This window comes from Biomphalaria glabrata, chromosome 4 (genome assembly GCF_947242115.1).
Source record: "Biomphalaria glabrata chromosome 4, xgBioGlab47.1, whole genome shotgun sequence".
NCBI classification, from domain to species: Eukaryota; Metazoa; Mollusca; class Gastropoda; family Planorbidae; genus Biomphalaria; species Biomphalaria glabrata.
Window position 1 is genome coordinate 19,808,821 of NC_074714.1, and position 19,338 is coordinate 19,828,158.

Below are 19,338 nucleotides of genomic sequence, written 5' to 3' on the forward strand. Positions count from 1 at the left end.
ATTCATTCCTTATATATGCGAATGTAGAATTCCTGATGAGCATTCTTTCATTAGACAATACCGTAATGTTACACATCTCTCCTAGGCCTAAAACTCTAATTCAACTGTAAGATGTTATAATTTCTCTTCGCAAAGATAGTTTTATACTTTAACACATGAACATACTAATTATAGTCCATTCATTTCATATTTTAATCAAATTAACATTCAAATTTTTTTTTCTAAAGCATTTTTCATGCATGCGTTCGCTAAAGCAGCGAAGCTGTGTTAAGATATATATTCTAATAGTTTCATTCATTCGCATACATCTAATCAAAAAGGTCACGCATGTGCACAATGAAATCTATTCAAGCCAATATTTAACTCCATCATTCATACTATTTTTACATTTACATCGACAGTGATACGCAAACAAAAAACATGCATATAATCTAGTACATTTTATAGTTCTAAAAGACTTTTGTTATATCTTGGTTACTAAAAAAAACATTTTAATTTGAGAAATGTTTAATAACTTGTTTAGCAAATTCTGCTACTGACCTCTTGTGTTAGAAGATTAATTCTGAATGATACTAATCTTAAAAGTTTTCACTGTCATTTTATACCACAGCTTGTTAAATGTTAAAATTTTAGCAACTTTTTATAAATACATATCAATAATCAGTTCGAACTTTTAACAATTTAAAAACATTAGATCAAGTCCTTTTTTAAATTGTGCATTTTTAATCTCTTTAATTCCTGAATTTGGATCATCAGTTTAACAAAATAGAATTATTATTAGATAGTCATTGATTCTTCATTATCTAACATTCTAGTCTGTAGACAAAATTTAGGTTCTTGGAAGTTGATACATATGTATTATACATTCAGAGAGAGACAGAAGCTGAATCTTGGACATGAATCTGTTAGTAGATTCCTGATTTATTTTTGCCTTGCTTAGGGAAATGTAATCAAATGTACCAAAATCAGAATATGTTCTGTGGCAACCTCGAAATTCCCAAGTTAATAATTTCCACTTAACAATATATGTTAGATAATAAAATATTTTTTTTTTTAGATAAATTGTATTCATGCTATATAAATTTATAAGAATAAGGATTGCTTTTTATTTGAATTATAAAAAAAAATGTGCTTATGTATTTCTCCATCTAATGCTCTTAATTTATAAAAAATTTTATTTTTAAATTTTAGATAATAAAAATGGAGGCAGAATGTGAACTGGGTTCAGAACAAGCTAAAAAAGAGCATGAAAAACTGGCATCTGTAATTAAAGGTGTGCATAAACATCTAAGAAGAAACTTCAGATCAAGTAAATGCAAACATATTAAAAAAATATTTTTTTTACGAAGCCCACCTAATGTCTACTAGCAAAATATAAAACAAATTTCCTTATTAAAATTTTATCCAGAAAAAAAAATTTATTTAAATATAATTAATGCTTTATACAAATTATTTTCTCCAGAAAATGCGGAAATAGAAACCTTATGGCAACAGCACACTCAAGATGAAGCCAAACTTCAGATGTATGCCAATGCTATGTACCAACTTGCTACTCAGCACTGGTCAAAGCATGCAGAAACACGAATAGATTGGTGTCATAGAATTGCAGTTGATTATTTTCTTTATGATGGTTTGAAAGCTGCATTGGAGAAGGATAAGAAAAGAAAATACTATATGGATTTAAGAGCCCAAGCTAAGGTATTTAAATTTACATAGCTCACTCCATCTTTTTTTATAAAATCTTTTACACATTATTTCTCCCTTATCTTACTTGACACTTTGCACAATTATTCATTGTCAATGACCACAACTGAATCAATAAAAAAAAAGTTAACCAATTAGTTAATCAATTATTGGTTATGAATTATTTTAGTTTTATATAGAAAATGGATCATAAGATTCTTCCTGAGGCAGGTATTGATAAATACCTGGATTTTTTTTTCAAGCTGGTGATGGTTCTCCAGGTCTCGGCTCCATTGAATAGTATTGGCTTAAAAAATAGTGTTGAAGAGCTTCATCTAAGAAATGGTGCCTATTTCCATAGATCCCTAGGTGTTTTCTTCTACTACTCAAACTTAACCAATGCAGGTTCTGACATTTGCATCGGTTCAGGATATTGCCAAGATAGATGAAGCTTTCTACCTCTTACATCACCTCGCCTTGGATTGTAATGGATATGTTTTCAGACACCTTAATCTTGAACACCTTGCTCTTCCCTCTTTTTATGGTAAGACTCAATCTAGAGGAATAGTCAGCAACTATGTTTATCTTTTCCTGTATCTTCTGTTGTGTGTGAAACAGAAGAGTCAGGTCATCTGCGAAGTCGAGGTCATCTAGCTGTTTCCAGTGTCTACTGTATACCATTACGCTTCTGGTGTGTTTCTGTCTTCATGACCCAAATTATGTCTAGCAGGACATATAAAACGATATAAGACTGGTAAATTCAGTCACTCACTCCTCTGGGCAGGGTTTAATCCTCGAAAGTGGAGTGAGGAAGGACACGTTTTTGTAGCCACCAGTTTAGAGCCCTCAGATTTTAATGGCTTGACCTTTCACTAGTCTCCAAGGTGGCATCTGATCAGTTTCAGCATAAGCTGTTGACCAGACGAGCATGCAAGAACTATTTCAGTCAGAGATCAGCATTTCCCCCAAACAGGCTTTATCCTCCTGTTTAACTTTTTCAACTTTAGTTTCTGTCTGGCAACCAGATGATGATGATCTGTTGCAACATCTCCTCCTCGTTTGACAGATATTGGTTTATTTGGTTCTCTGTTGACAGGTCTGGTGATACCCTACTTGCCTTGTGTATCCTGTTGTGTGGCACACATGTTGGTGAATCTCTCTCCATTATCGTTCATCTCGCCTAGTACCTGCTTTCCCAAAATCTCCTCATATCCTCTGTTGTCATTGCCAATGAAGTTGAAGTTATGATAAGGATGTTCTTCTTAGGTCTGTTATGTAAGATGGTAATCAACCTGTTGTAAAGACTACCTTTCTCTTCCTTTTCACTGTCATTTGTTGGGGCTTAGCATTGGATAATATCTAAGTTTATCTTCTACCTTTTGTGGATTAAGGCTGTTATGGTCCATGCGCTATCCCTACCTACTTGGACAGCATCAGGGCTGATGTGTCTGAGTGTCCTGAGCATAAAAGTATTGCCCATAGTCACTCGCTTCTGTCCGGAATAAGTTCATCTTGACTACCTGATTCCTAAGATAGTGAGATTGAACTTTTTCATCTCTGCTTCTACTTGCTTTGTCTTTCCAGTCTCATACATGATCCAGATGTTCCATGTACCAATGGTGATGGTGGTCTTGTTGGGGAGGATGATCTTCTGCCTGTTTGCTTCCAGATGAATCTGGCTTTCATTGACATAAAATGACCTCCTTCCCTGTTTTCACACTGGTGTTTGTAACAAGATGATACTAAATGCTTTTTCTAAAATACATCTTCTAGTCATCTTTCTTTTCTTATAACTGCTCTCTCCTAGAAATTGTAACTAGGGGGGGATTTATTTTTAGACTTGTCACTTGTAAAAGTTTAAGAAACACTAGTCTAGACTTCAAATGAAAGTATGTATTTTTTCTTTTCAGATGCATTAAAAAAATATTTAACTTTCTGTCCCTTTTTAGTCCCCTTTTTTTAATCTGAAAAAATATATTTTATTATTACTAAAATTAACAATTCTTCCATTGTAAATACTAAGAAGTTTTTAATACTACTATTTTGTATTTAACTATTTGAAATGCATTTAAACCAGTGATGCCCAACCTAATTCAACCTGCGGGCATTTCAATTTCGACACTTGTGTCATGGGCCACATGACCAAAAAGGTACAAAACGAAATGAAATTGACCTGAAACAGATTTATTAGAAACGTGTGGATCTAGTAATTACATAATTAATGAAATATCTTTTTTTTTTAACTTTGGAAAATGGCTTCATTTCTCTACTTCAAATGTGAGCAACATTGCAGATAGTTTAACACCGACTTATTTTCTTGTCTCTCTTTTTATCCTTTAATCTCTAGGCGTTTAACTTCTTTTCATTTACTGCTCATACAAAGTATGGGGTCATATTTGTTGTATAATACCGTTTATATGTCGTTGTTGTTGTTGTTTTTTTTTAAAAGCCACACTTTCTTTAGAAAACAATTATGTTAGCTTCTTATCATGTTCCACAAAAAAGTTAAGATTTGTTCACTATTACAGGTAGATGGTACCAATTCATCAGAGAAAAAGTGAGGGCCCTAATGTAGCTAAAGATACATTATTTAATCTTTTTTTGGAGGTGGGAATTTTCTACATTTTTGTGTCGATGTTTCGGTGGGCTGTATGGAACCACATTGCGGGCCAGATCTGGCCTACGGGACATATTTTGGGCATCACAGATTTATAAACTTCAGATTTTTTTTGTTAAATAAAATTTCAATTAATGATATGCAAAGCAGGTTTTTTCACTTGAAGGACTCTAGTTTATAACTTTGTAGCTTTTTCACCGCTTCACTACCTTCATCTTTCCATTTGTTTGGAGTGTTGGGGCATCACACAAGATATGTTGACCATCATTTATCATTCTTTTTTGTCTTTTGACTTGGATAGAATCTCTTTCACTGTGTTGTTTTATCATCGCTTTCTCTGCCTTTTCTTCTTTTTCCTGGTACTGTTCCTTGAAGGAAGGTCTTTTCGAGCCCTGAGGACCTTGTGATATGGCCATAGAGTTTTAGTTTGCATTTTTTGACAGTAGTTAGCTTGTTATCATAGGGTTCAATTGATTTCTTAAGCTTGTCTTTAACCTCTTCGTTTGTGATGAGATCTTTGTATCTTATACCTAGGATCTAAGATCTTTCTATAGCATCTCATTTTCATTGCTAGCATCCTCCTCTCTAGATCTGCAGTCAGTGCCCAAAATTTGCAAGCATATAATGTGGTCATGACCAACGAGCGCACCAGTTTGATTTTAGTGTTGCAGGCTATGCGTTTGTTTTTCCAGATTGTTTTGAGTTTTGTAAGGGCTGCTGTCGACTGTGCACAATTCTGGACAGTATTTAAGGTTTGGTTCTTTCACCTGAGATGATAATTCCGAGATATTTAAAACTACTTACACCTGTCAATAATAAATATACTTTTTAAAACTTTAATATTAGTGTGTTATAGCTGTTTATTGTTATTATTATTGTTTGTAGCAATATAAAAAGATTTTTACATTTTTACAGGATGATGATCTTAAATTATGTGACACTCTAAATGTAGACAAAAGCTCTGATAGAGTGCAGAGTGTTGATCAGCAAGTAACAAATTGTAAAGAAGCATGTTGTAATGTCCAAGTGTAAGTAAAACATTCAAAGTATTTAGCTTTCTGAAAAAGGATTTGTTTTGTTTCAAAATTATGTAAGCCTATGTATAGGCTAGAATTAATCTACTTTTAAATTGTAGTGAAAAAAGTGATTTTGTAATATGGTTGTATCTCAAAAATGAAATTGAAAATCTGATTTCATCTTTATTTTCATCAAACTTGTACTTAGTGCTACAGCCAAATATGGTCTTCCAAAAACATTACACATGTAAGCTTGTGTTTGGTTTGGTCAGATTTAAGTTCGGGTTCGGTTAGGTTTGGTCAGGTCTAATGTTCGGGTTCTGGTTCGGTTCGATGTTATGAAATTAGGTAATTGTAAAATTAGGTACTTGTAATAATGTTTAATTCCACATAACAGAAAAGATATAGAAAACATTACAAAAAAAAATAAAGAACTTTTATTAGAAACCCATGGATATAATTTTTTAAAAAGTTTCCCTTACAATCTATGGTCCATGATGAACGAGGATGTCATGAAACCATCACAACGACAAACCTCCTTTACTTTTCTCCAACTGACATCATTCGCGGTGATTCAAAAGAAGACGACCCAAATTGAATCAGCTGAGTTTTCCAAAAATTGAAAATAATTGTCAAATCAACTCACTGAAACTAAGGTTTTTTTTTTTTATTCAGTTAGGTAAGGACAGTTCGTTCGGTTTGGTTCGTACCGATCAGTTTTAAAGTTTAGGTTCGGTTCTGTTCAGCCATATGTGAGGTTTGAGTTCGGATTGTTTCCTGTCTCTAACATGTATATGTAATAGCATATATAATATTTGTACTTTACATACATTTAAGTCAGCCATTTTCAAAACAAACTTGTAAAATATTAAAAAAAAAAAACTTTTTAATAAAGACAGTTCCATGGAGGTTTTGGGGCTTAGTGGTAAACGCTTGTCTTTCAAACGGGGAGTTCCGGGTTCAAATCCTGCTGAAGACTAGGATTTTTAATTTCTGGATTTTTAGGGCACCTCTGAGTCTACCCAACTTGAATGGGTACCTGACATTAGTTAAGGAAAAGTAAAGGGATTTGGTCATTATGCGGGCCACATGACACCTTCGTTAACTGTGGGCCACAGAAACAGATGACCTTTACATCATCTGCCCCACAGATAGCAAGGTCTGAAAGGGGAACTTAACTTATTAATAAAGACAATTCCTAGGACCTTTATGAAACTTATGACTTTTTGATAAGAGCGAATAATGTGCTCTTAATAAATAATGAATGATAGATTTAAACAAAAATGGAACATTTTTCAGCTCGCCCCAAATCATCCTCTCCAAGAAAAAAAATCCTGGTAAAGTGTATGTATAAATCTACTCAGAGTCGTATATAAAATTCTAATGATAAGCCTACACATGAAGACTTGGAAGAAGGTGCGCTTTATGTTCTCAAAAGTCTATTAATTTATTAAACCCTAATAAATAGGGCCTATTACCTGAAGATGTAGTCTGTTCAAGATAAAGATTATCTAGTCCCTCTAGGAAAAAAAAATAATTAAGTTTCCTATTCAGACCTTGTAATCTAGTCCCTCTAACCCCGTGGTGGCCAACCTTTTGCTTCTGTGTGCCAATTTTTTTTCTAATTCAGATGCGTCACCAAAACTTTTATAAGTTTCTGCCCTTTAATGTATGGTCATTTATATATATTTGGTTTGTTATATATATTTGTGTGTAGTTGTGGATTTAAAAAAAAAAATTAAAAAAATTACTTTAGTAAGTCTGTCTTTATTAACATTTTTAGTTTACAGTAATAGTTTTAATTTATTATTTCTGTATGACCTATACACTTATTATAATTGAAAAAATTACATACAGGTAATATATATATATATATATAACTAGCTTTAGTATGCGACTCAAATCTTTTTTGCTTTTACCAAATCTGTAATATTAAAAATTAGTTTCGTGACCTCAGTTTGTTTTTGATTATTTTCATGTCAGTATCTAACAGGCATAACTATAGACAAATTTTCTTAGTTCTGTAAAATGTTAACATGGCAATGATGGCCAAAATTATTCATTCATATGCATTTGATGTTGAGTAAAGTAAATCAAATTCCAATTTCAGTACTAAATTTGTTTTCAGAATAATAAGTTCCATGTGTAAGGAATTTTCAGAACTCAGTAACTAAAAGTTTGATTTATAAATGCAAGCATGGAGTCTTCCTGATCAGCAAAATCTTTCAAACGACTCTTCAATGTATTTTGTAGAACTGAGTTTTAACTTCATTTTGAATCAGTGATATCATTTACAAAGCTACAAAACAATTTGTCCTTGCTCCTTGCCATGGATAATTTCAGATTTAGGTCTTTGAGGTGTCTAGTATCATCAACTAAAAGTGCTTAATTAAACATTCAATTTTCATCACACAGAAGACCCCTTTTCTTTGGGCAGCATTATCACTTAATTCTTGTCTGTTTTACCCTCTTTTTCATTATTTTATTCATAACATGCTGCAAGTTCAAAAGTATTCCACACACAGCGTCTTGGTGTATAAAGCAATAATATCTTAGTAGAGGACAATCTAAATACCTTTTTACTCAAGATTACAGTTCCATCATTGACGGCTTTTTTTGCTTTAGTTAACTTTATTTAATTGTGATTTCCTAGACATGAATTTGCTACCTTAAATATGTCTGATCTTCAGGTTTTTCCTTAAAAAAATGTCCATGGCTAAGGAAAGGAACAAAATGCAGTGCTAACAATTACATTAAACCAATATGCTCTAAGTCAGATTAGTTTTATAAACATTTCTATTTGTCAGTAATAGCTATAAAATTAAATTCCTGTGGAGCTTTTTTTTTTTTTTTTTTTTTTTTTTTAAGAAATTCGTTATCATTTTTTGCAACAGGCATGCTTTTTCTTGTTTTTTTTTTTGCGTCCCGAGACATGACATTAAACTGCGCTCCTCTTTTCCTTAGCACTTTTGGAGCTCAAAAGTGCCTTACTTCTTTTCTATCATTGTGTCTGCCTCCTCTTTTCCTCAGGCTGCCTTCATTGATCATCACTCTTTCTCCTTATCTCTAAAATCTCAATACGTCCTAGACCAGTCTGTTTGCCGTGTACTGCGACGGGTAAGGGGGGATAAAGAGATCCTGGTGTTTGAGTGGTGGCTATCTGAGGATAAACCACCACAACACAATACCTTTTTCTCCAAGTTCCCCTAGACCTGAGTCCCAGATGGCCCGCTCTGGGTCAACCGGCTGGTCATGCCGAGCTACCAGGGCGGTGGCTGGAGGGCCAATCAGGGAGCTGCTGTATCGGACACATGTCCGATGCAGCAGCTGACTAAGTATAGCACCTGTGTAGCCCTGGTGGGCTCATTCTGGACTTCCGAATGGCCTGTCCCCTTGTTGGACTCGGTGGCGGGTGGGGAGAGGTGCCGAACTAACAAGAATATATATGGACAGAAAAAACCCCAATAAACTACTTGCCCCAGATTTAAGTCTGGGCAAGAGATGCCTTATTGAAGCAAAAAAGGAGAAGGCCACAGAAAGCTGTACTACCTGGCCATCATTTTTGGTGGTCAGGTGCACAGAGGAGGGGAAAAGCCTGACAAAGCTGAGCCCTTTCCTTATCTATAAGGGACTCAAGTCAGTAGCGGGAGAGCCCAAGAGTGTGTCTAAGGTACACAAATCAATGGAACTTCTTGTAGAAGTAGATGGAAAGACACACTCTGATGGGCTTTTAAGATACAGAAGACTCTGTGATCTCCAAGTGGAAGTCATGCCACACAAAAGTCTGAACACCAGCAGAGGTGTAATCAGCTCTAGGGACCTACTGGAATGTTCCAAGAAGGAAATAGTGGAGGGCATTGAAGGAGTCACCCATGCCCGGCGCATTACCAGGCGCAGGGATGGTGAGGAGGTCAAAACCGCCACTATTATCCTCACATTCGGAACTAGGACACCACCAGAGTATGTGAAGGCAGGATACCTACGAGTTCCAGTGAGGCCCTACATACCTAACCCCATGAGGTGCTTCAAGTGCCAGGGTTATGGACACGGCATGGCAGTCTGCAAGAGGAACACTGTTTGTGCCAGATGTGCTGGAGAGGGTCATGAGGACAAGGGCTGTACAGCCCAGTTCAAATGCCCAAACTGTCACGCTGGCCACTCAGCCTACACCAAGGACTGTACAGGAGGTTGCCGTGCAGGAGTACAAGGCAAGAAATGTATGTACCTTCAGCCAGGCAAAGTCAGCTGTATTGGCCCTACCCAAGGGCCAATTTGGCTTGACAAAGACCTACGCCCACGCAGTTGCTAAGATAGGAAGATCCATAGCCACACAGACGGACACATTGACCCCACCACCCCCTCCTCCAACTCAGACGAAAACACCGCCAAAGAACACACATCTGAAGAAACAAGAAAGCCCTGTTGTCATGCTAAAGAACAGGTTCTCTGTGCTCGCTGATGAGAGCATGGAGACTGAGCAGCATGTTAAAACCAATACTCCGGGAGAACCCGGAGACATCATGTCTGACACAGGTTCTCCTCAGAGAACCCAGCCAGACACCCCAACCTCTACCGAATTAGAGGTTGACCAACTCCCTAAGGGGAGAAATCAAAGCGGAGAGGATGCCCGAGGTGAGCAAGGAGGAAATAACCTCCACTTTAACCAGAGGGATCTCCCCTCTCCAGAGAAAAAGACTTCCCCCAAAAGGGGGTTGTCCTCCTCTCCATCCAAACCCAAGAATAAAAATACCAAGATCACTGGAATAAAGGGAAACCCCTCTAGGGGCCTCCCAAGGCCAAATAGCTCCAAGTAGGTCATCTAGAATAAGCCATGGATTCCAGAATTGTACAGTGGAATTGTAGAGGCCTCAAGGCCAATTATGAGGAAATGCAGCTACTGATGGACTCTGAGACTCCTGTAGCTGTCTGCTTACAGGAAACATTTCTGAAAGATAGCATCAGCTTCCGAAGCTACAGTGCTTACAGCAAGAATGTCGAGGATGCAGAGAGAGCATCAGGTGGAGTCTGTAGCCTTGTAAAGGATAGCATCCCCCATGAGAGGATAGAACTACAGACCACACTACAGGCCGTAGCAGCTAGGATAACCCTTCACAAGGTTATCACTTGCTGCAGCCTGTATCTACCACCAGGTGCTCCATTAAACCAAACAGACATGGAGGACCTATTGAAACAACTCCCCCGGCCTTATATAATACTTGGGGATTTCAATGCCCATAACACCATGTGGGGATCCAACAATACTGAAACAAGAGGTCGTATGCTGGAGGATATCTTCCTCCAACATGATTTATGAATACTTAATGATGCATCACCGACCTACTTGCACCCAGGAACTGGATCTCTCACATGCATTGACCTCACCGTATGCGTCCCTGGACTTCTGGACGACTTTAAATGGTCAGTTAGCAATGATCTACAGGGAAGTGATCACTTCCCAATCATCATTATTAACAATCTCCCCTCATTGGGACGACCTCAGCGGTGGAAACTGAATAAGGCCGATTGGGAACTATTCCAAAAAAGATGCTCCGAGGATATCACAGAAAATATCCTCGATGAACAGAACCCAGCTGATACCTTTGCTAGCAAGCTACTTAGTATAGCCAGGAAAGTTGTCCCCCTAACCTCCGCAAATCCAAAACGGCCTAGCAAACCATGGTTTGATACAGCTTGCAAAAGTGCTATTGGCGATAGGAAAAAACGACTGGCTGCATTTAAAAAGAATCCTTCCCAGGAAAACCTAAAGCTATTCAGGATAGCTAGAGCAAAGGCTAGACAAACCATATGGTCAGCCAAAAGGAATTCCTGGAGAAGTTTTGTCGGCAGTCTGGATGCCAAAACTTCTGCTAGAGCGGTTTGCAAGGCAGTAAGGCGAATCAAAGGGAAAGAATCAAATGCAATAGGGCATTTGAAAAACCAAGGACGAACTGTCACGTCCCCCAGAGAAATAGCTGACTGCCTTGCATCCATAATAGCAGAAAAGTCATCCACTGCACACTACACGCCAGAGTTCCAAAAAGTCAAAACCAGGGAGGAAAGACACCCCATTGATTTCAGGTCAGAGAACAATGAAGACTACAACAAACCGATGGGAGGCTGAGACTCACAATAAACTCAGGCAGATTGTGGCGGATGTCAGGTGGCGGCCCACATCTAAGGGCCTGACAAGGTGTGGTAGCACGACCATGTCCAGACTTAGGATTGGCCACACCTACATCACGCACTCTTTTGTGCTAAAGAGAGAGACGAGCCCCCACTTTGTGAGTACTGTGACTCTCGCCTAACCGTGGAACATATCCTCATTGATTGCCCCAGATACCAGGATGTCAGGGAGAAAAATTTTAGAGCCACTAATTTAAAAACACTATTTGATAATGTCGACCCTGGGAAGGTACTGGGCTTTATCTGGGAAGTGGGGTTATCTACGAAGATCTGATTTATGAATGTGTGAACATGTACTATTTACAATAGATTTTTACCAAATATTTAAATTTTTACTACCTTTACTATTTTAACTGTGAATAGACCTTGATTTTAATGATATGACTGTATAGAATTAGGCTCTTGTTGTTTAGAGAGAGAGTAGTCCTTAAGAGACTGCAGGCACGACATGGCCTAAATTTTGCCGATGTGTCTAAAATCAAAATCAAATCAAATCTTTTTTTTTTTTTTTCGGTGTGAAATGCGACAATTCTATTAGTGCAGTGTGCCACTTTTGGTGCATGATCCATTGGTTGGCTATCCCTGCTCTAATGAAATTTTTTTATACTTTGAAAATTATAATAATGGTTAAACTAGTGTTTTCAAAGTGTGGCCAAATAGTAATTATTTTTCAAAAAATATACATTAACTTTCAAATTTCTAGGAAAATATTTAGAGCCATCTTCAATTTCCTTGTCCAGGTGTTACCACCATCTTTTTTTTTTTGTTTGTTTGTTTGCCAATAAATTTTTCAAGCTGAACAGGGGAATTGTTATAAAAAAGAAGTGGCAAGGGTTCTTAAATTCTCTTTTGTCATCTTTGCTAATCATTATCATCTAACTCCATGAAAGTGTGGGCTTAAAATGCTCAAATCCTCCCTTTTAAAAGTCCTGGATAAAACCACAGGGTTGCTTAAAGCATACATTTGTTTCCATACAAGACCAAGTGACTTTATTAGCATAATTTGAATTTTCTGGTCGAGGTTGGCACTTTACAGTATGTATATTTTCAAAGCCTCTTTTGAGTTAACTTCTAAACTTTATCATGTGATGATGTCTAATTTGTGTTCTTCATTAACTGCTATAGTTTCTTAAAACCAAAGAGTACTTTACTTTTTATTCATGTAAAATATATTTTTAAAAAATTACATTTTGTAGAACATGACTCTTAATTTTTATATTTAAATTATCTGAACCAATATGAGCACTATCTAGTGGGCCATATTTAATAGGTCTGCAAGCTGTCCTGCACTTTATTCACTTCTGAGTATTAACAATTGAGTTACCAAATAGAATTTCTGTTTTAAATTAAAAAGCTTCCAAACTTAGGCTTCTAAGAATTATTGTCACATGAATATTCAAATGTACTGTGTTTTGATACTTTTCTTCATGCTAAGCTTTTTCTAGAACTTTGAATCAATTTTCTTTTTTAAATTTTAATCCCTGTCAAATTGATTTAACATTAAATATATTCTTTCAACAAATATGGGCCATAAGTAGAGGATAAAGGGTATATTGCAATGTTTATAAAGTAGATTTAAAATACTTATTGTTCTTGCTCTGCTTTCTTTTAATCATTGCAAACAAAGCATTAATATTTCAAATCTGTATAGAGCTACAAACTCTGCCTGTTGAATCTTTTAGACCACCCTCCAACTCTTTCTCCTTGTGTTTCCTATTGAGTTCCTCTCTTTTCTTGTTAAGGAAATAGTGTAGCCCAGAACTGTTTTAGGGGCTTTTTTCCAGGAACAATCAAAATGGAGAGGTTATTACATCTTCCATCCATGAAGCTGGAATTTGTTTTCAATTGTTTAGCAGTGTTTGTTTGTAGTCATACAGTAACTAGCCAGCCATATAACCATTCTATATCTTGACATGGAGACAGGCAATTGGTGAAATTATTTATACATTTTTTTAACAGTTGTCATTAATCAAACGAACTATTCTTTAATTTCATAAAAATAAATGTAGTGGAATACAATTAAGGTTTACATGATAATGTTCATTAAAAAGATTATCTGATTAAACTTACAATTGTCTGTATACAAAAAAAATCATATTCATTGTTATTTGAGACTTTGAAAAATCAATTAGACCTATTAGTTCAGTTTTACATGACCTATATTTTCTAAAGCAATATTGGCATGGAGTAAGGACATTATGTTTGTCCAAGTGGTTTATGATGATGCTACATATAATGTGTTCTAGTGAGACTGTTGAGTTATACTGGTCTGTAGATTCCAGGGTCAGGTTTATCTCTTTTTTTTTAAATAGGCATTAGCTTCTTTCCATTCCCTAGAATTAAGTGATGCCTAAAAAAGTATTTTCTACACTGGTGCTACCTTGTTGTTTAGTACTTTGATTAATCTAGCTGGCATAATAGCATATTATATATAAATAGCTACTTTAACAAAGAAATTGCAACATATTTAACTTTGGAAACTCTATTTGAAAGATCATTGTGTAATGTAAAGTACCCCTTTCAGACCTTGCCATCTATAGGGCAGATGATATTAAGGTAATATGTTTCTTTGGCTGATGGTAAGCAATAGTGGCATGTGGCCAGCACAATGACCAACTGCTTTTACTTTCCCCAACTAAATGTCAGGTATTCATTAGAGTTGGGTGAACATCCTAACAATCCTGAAATTGAACATCCCAGTCTTCACTGAGATTGGAACCTGAGACCCCTTGATGCAGAAGCCAAGCACCTTACCACTCAGCCACAACACCCTCTCTCATAAGGATTATTTTGTAGCTTATACCTAAATGTAGGTACACACATTTTTTTTTTTTGCCATCATATTGAATTCTCTAAATAAATATTATTTAGTCTTAAGAGACAGGATTGAGAGGGATCATTTGAAATGTGTGGTTCTAGTTCACTTTCATCTTTTGAGCTTTTATTGTTCATGCAATGAGCTCTTTGTGTCTTCTTGTAAGGTGCACTGTAGCATGCATTGGAATGGTATTAAATAAAATGTTGTTAATGTTTTATTTATATAATATTTTTTTTTTAAGTTTCTCATATGTTTTGCACAAGATACTTTTTATGTTTCAATAGTAGTAATGAAAAGTGTTACAATCTACATTTCTGAAACCTTATGACTTTTTTATTTAATTAAAGTTGAGTACTCTCACTGCAAAGTAAAACTTGTATTTCATGTGTGTCTGCTATGACCAAATTGAAGGTCATTGCTTATATAGTCACATCATTCTTGTTTAGGAAAGAGTGCAATGTAATCAATGCAAGAGTTAAAAGCTTATCTTTCTGTCTTATTGTTAGCCTAGCCTTCTCTGTTTCTGTTCACAAACTGTTTGATATACTTCTGAGTGTGTCCTTACCCTAATCCTTAGGCATGCTTTCATCCTTATTTTTCAGTTTGTATTGAAATCTCTGCTCAAGCTAAGTTTGCTTTGAAATGAAATAGCACAGCATAACAGGATTTAATTTATAAATACAAATACTTGTAAAACTATGTAACCATCCTTAATGTATTGTGTGCCCAAGCATATGTTTTCTAGTCTAGGGTATTCTTGAATAATCCTAAACTGTTGTTTGCTTAATCTATAAGAAAAAAATGTGGTTCTTAGCCTGCATCTCAAATTTCAAATGCTTCATAAAATTTCTTTTTTGTGTGGATACATTGCATTGGGCTTTAGATGTTGAAGTATTTATTTGCATCAATGTCCTTGTTTGATGACTGATCTCTTTCCACCCAATCTGTACACACTGCTTTGCTACATCTGTTGACTCAGAAGGTATTTATAGAAACTCTTAATATTTCAACTTAAGTTTGAGCATCTAACACAAGGTTGATTTTCTTCATTCACCCCCCCCCCCCCCCCCCCCCGATTTTCCAGAAGTTTTTTATACTGAGAAATGTATCCATATTTATCTTACTTTTTGTTAGCTATTGTTCAAACGTCTATTTGAATAGAAAAATAATGCATTCAGGAACACTAGTAGTCTTTTTTTTTTAGTTATAAGAGATTTAAAAAAAAAATGATAAAAATACAGTGTTATTACCTTTTTCCATGCAGTAATAAAAACTTGATTTACATTTTTCATAATAAATAGAAAGTAGGAATTGCTGCATCATGTACACAAATACTAAAACATTGGGGTAATAACTTTCAGGTGCTGACATATTTGTAGCAATATACTGGAATGTTATTTTTTTTATTATGGAATCCAAGAGATATAGGCCTAATTAGAAATACAATATCATTTTATTGTGACTTTATCTTTGCTAATTCTGAGATTTGAAAATGTCTAATCCCTTCAAATTACTTTTTAGAGACAAAATGTATTTAAGAAAATTATATTTATTATTAATAGTTTTAATTGGAAACATTTAAGTTTGTTGAAGGGAATGTACATTTAATAGCAACACATGAATGTCTTGAATTTAAAAAAAATTAAAAATTTTAAAACAATTTTTCAACAATTTTGCAGACTTGCTTTGAACATCAAATCTAGGTAGCATTTTTTTTTTAAATTTTAAAATATTGCTACTGACAAATTAACTTCAATTGGGTTAATTTATCTGAATAATTACTACTAATGTCCATGAGTACAGGTCTACCATGAACTGATTCGAGCTCCCCTGGCTGATATCCAGTCACCCCCTTCCAATCCAAAGGAAGTGTACTCCATTAAGCTTGGCCAGGTTTATCGTGAAGACAAAATAAACACGGGGCATTGTTGACCTACTTGATGATTGTTGTTGCTTAGCAAACAAAACGCACCCATCTTTTTTTCTTTCTTTTCTCTCTCTCTCTTTTTAAGCATCTACTAAGGTTCATCCGGGACATTGAAATAATTCTGACTCTCTTTCTCTTGCTCTCATCCTCCCATCCTTTTTCTTCTTACCCACGCGTGTGTGTGTGTGACTTGTTTGGCTAGAGGGTGGTGGGGATGAGATGGTATCCCTAGATGGAATATTCCACTGTTTAATTGACGTAAGTCTGATGGCTTGGTGTCTCCGTTGATTATTTTGATTGTAGAACATGGTAGAAAAGGTTTTAAGAAGATTTCAGGATGTCATTAAGTTTTTGGCTTTTTGTTTTTAAACTCCAGTCAATTTTGTCCCTTGAGAATCCTGCTGAGGACATGGTCAGGCAACATACTGGAAATCTTGCGCAAAGAAAAAACCTGAAGGAGTAGAAGCCAGTAGTTTGCACATGTGTAAAAACTCGGGGTCGTGGAAGCTGAAACATTACTGCGTCATTAGGTAACCAGTTCTACTTCAAAGTATGGTACGGTTCGGGTATTGAAACTTGTAGAGATGAAAAGAGAAGCTACATGCTTAATGTGCGCCGATCTTGTCATTTAAGTTATTATTATTACGGTATTATTATTATTGCTTAGTTTAACTATGACGGATTAGGTCAGGTACCTGTAGTGATTTTTTTTTATCACTCACTGATCACGACTTCTTTCGAATGATGGAGATCATCATAATGGATCATTTGAATTTTGTCTTGACTTCTTCCAATTTTTGGTATTACAGCTTTATGCAGGAATATTTTTTTTAACGCTTAGCCATTGTCGTTGTCTAGATATTGAGCTATTCTGTATAACTGTATATAGATTACTAGACGAGTGGTTAAGGCAGCGCAATATCTCTAACTAGCAGGAGCTCAACAAATTCTACACATGAATCGAAACATGCATCAATGCACTTAAGTGGGCACTACTACACATATTACATTGGGTAACTCCTGTTGCATTTTTATGTTGTTGTTTTTGGATTTGATAAAATTCAGTTTTATAGTTAACAAGATGAATGGTTAAATACTTTTCTTATCTAATAGTAAAGATTAAAATAATGCTTCGAAGACTATCCTGCGCCCTCCCCGCCCCACCATTGTTGATTCGAGTAGTCCTATTACAGAGAGCATAATGCGTTCAAAGTGTACACTGTACCCCGTGACATGTGTACATGGCAGCCAGGTGTTGGTCAACTGGGAGAACGGTGCCGCAAATAAATAATTTCTTTGATTGCGTTTTCTCAGCTTTGAAAAGTAAACTTAAAGGGGGAGTTGTACTGAATCTGGTTGGCTTAGTCACATGTTTGTCTTGGAAAATGGCTGTCTACTTTGAGTGTTTGTCTTCTACCCTGTCACAGGCTTCAATAATAGATAGTTAGGGCGTTGTTTGTACCAAGCTTGCAATTAAACAATTTCGCTTGCAAGGTTAACCGCACTCGAGATTCGGATTTTTATCCAAATAAATACATATGTTGACACTTAATTCGACAAGTGTGGTGTTCATAAAGTGTATTTTAACTCACTTGCAAGGAACAGTATTGCATTAAACTGTCCGATTAATATAGCCATTGTGAATGGGGCATGAAGTGTTGAGCTTAATTTTAGCCAACAGTTAACAATTTAATTGCTTAGAAGATAGGACAAGGATTTTCGATTGTTGTGTTAATAAGTATTTAGATAAGTCAACAAAATACATGGATAATCGTGGGTAGAAATAAAGCATTAAAAAAACAAACGGAAATAAAGAAAAAGTACATTAATATAAAACTCATTGAAAACTTCAAAACCAAATAAAAATAGACCTTTCACAATTTAAATAGCGACTTAGCTAACATTTTAACTACACCTTTGAATTTGTTGTGCACAACGGAAGTTGTAGCATCAATAGCACATAGTGTTTCCAGTGCAATCATTTAAAAAAAAAATGGAAACCATAATCGAAACGGCCTATGAAATAATTGTACAACCTAAATGAGGAGAACACCAACTACAGACTGGAATCAAGCACAATACAACTTCAAAGCTTGACTTGTCTGTCAAACGTATCACATTTGATCCCATGTAGTAGCGTTACCACAAATACTCATCACCTCTGACCATTAGATGGTAGTCATTTAAATTATGTTAACAGCCTTGACAACATGAAATCCATAATAAATGAGTTCGACAGTGACACTAAGTAATGAAAAGATTTTTCTTCTAATTTATTGGAGTTGGAATCGCGTTTTTAATCATAAAACCTAATATTTTACAGATCTGGTCTGGTGTGGTTTCAATTATGCGTCACTTTTGTCCCTTTATTCATTCTATTTATTTCTTCATATAGCTGAAACAAATCCTCTTTCTTGCTTGCTTATCGTAGTGTTGACCTGCTTACACCCTTGCTGTTATAGTTAATAGGTCTCTCCTTGTTTATTTATGTGTCCATAATTCAATATCTATTTAATTTATAAGCGTTTCAAAAAAAAAATAAAAATAGATTCAATATGTCAATGACTTTTACAAACTTTTCTATCAGCTAATGAAGAACTAAGGACTGCATAATAACATTGGTTTGCAATGTATTTAAACCCGACCCAAGAAAACAATTCTGTAGAGACACTCGTCCTGTCCACTTTTTTTTTCTGCTACCGATGTCCGAAAACAAAAAGTTTTATAAAATATTTTTCATTTCTATGTTTGACTTAAGTGGAAATACGAATGCTGACCAAAATGGTAGACTACGCCCTGATCGGTACTCCAACGAAACAGTAGTCAGCTCTCGTGCTAACTATGGTCACTCCCGTGTCAAATTAACCTTTAAACTTTACATTTGAAAACAGTGGGCTAGTTTATTGAAATAACCGATTACTAATTGTCTGATAGATGTCTTAGCATTAAAAAATGGTATCAATTGAAGGGAATATTGGAACAGAGTATACAAGATGGAGCGAGTGTGTGTGCGGGGGAGGGGAGACACATACACCATTCCCTCCGAAAAGTTGGTGCTAATTATTATTGACAGTATTCTTGAGTACCGGTTCTA

The 19,338-nt window shown here is 35.6% G+C and overlaps 1 protein-coding gene across 11 annotated transcripts in view; it reads left to right on the forward strand.

Annotated features, from left to right (window-relative positions):
- LOC106054094 (S-adenosylmethionine sensor upstream of mTORC1-like) overlaps nt 1-19,338 on the forward strand; it is a 94,098-nt gene that overhangs the window by 8,085 nt on the left and 66,675 nt on the right. For 8 of the 11 annotated variants that reach the window (XR_008777517.1, XR_008777518.1, XM_056026780.1 and 5 more), the window contains exons 2-4: nt 1,192-1,309; nt 1,463-1,698; nt 5,216-5,328. Coding sequence is in view for 9 of the 11 variants with exons in the window: in XM_056026780.1 (XP_055882755.1) it covers nt 1,201-1,309; nt 1,463-1,698; nt 5,216-5,328 (458 nt within the window). In the remaining 2 variants the exon portion in view is untranslated. The remainder of the gene's footprint in view (nt 1-1,191; nt 1,310-1,462; nt 1,699-5,215; nt 5,329-19,338) is intronic. The other 3 variants (XM_056026784.1, XM_056026785.1, XM_056026786.1) reach the window with 2 other exon arrangements.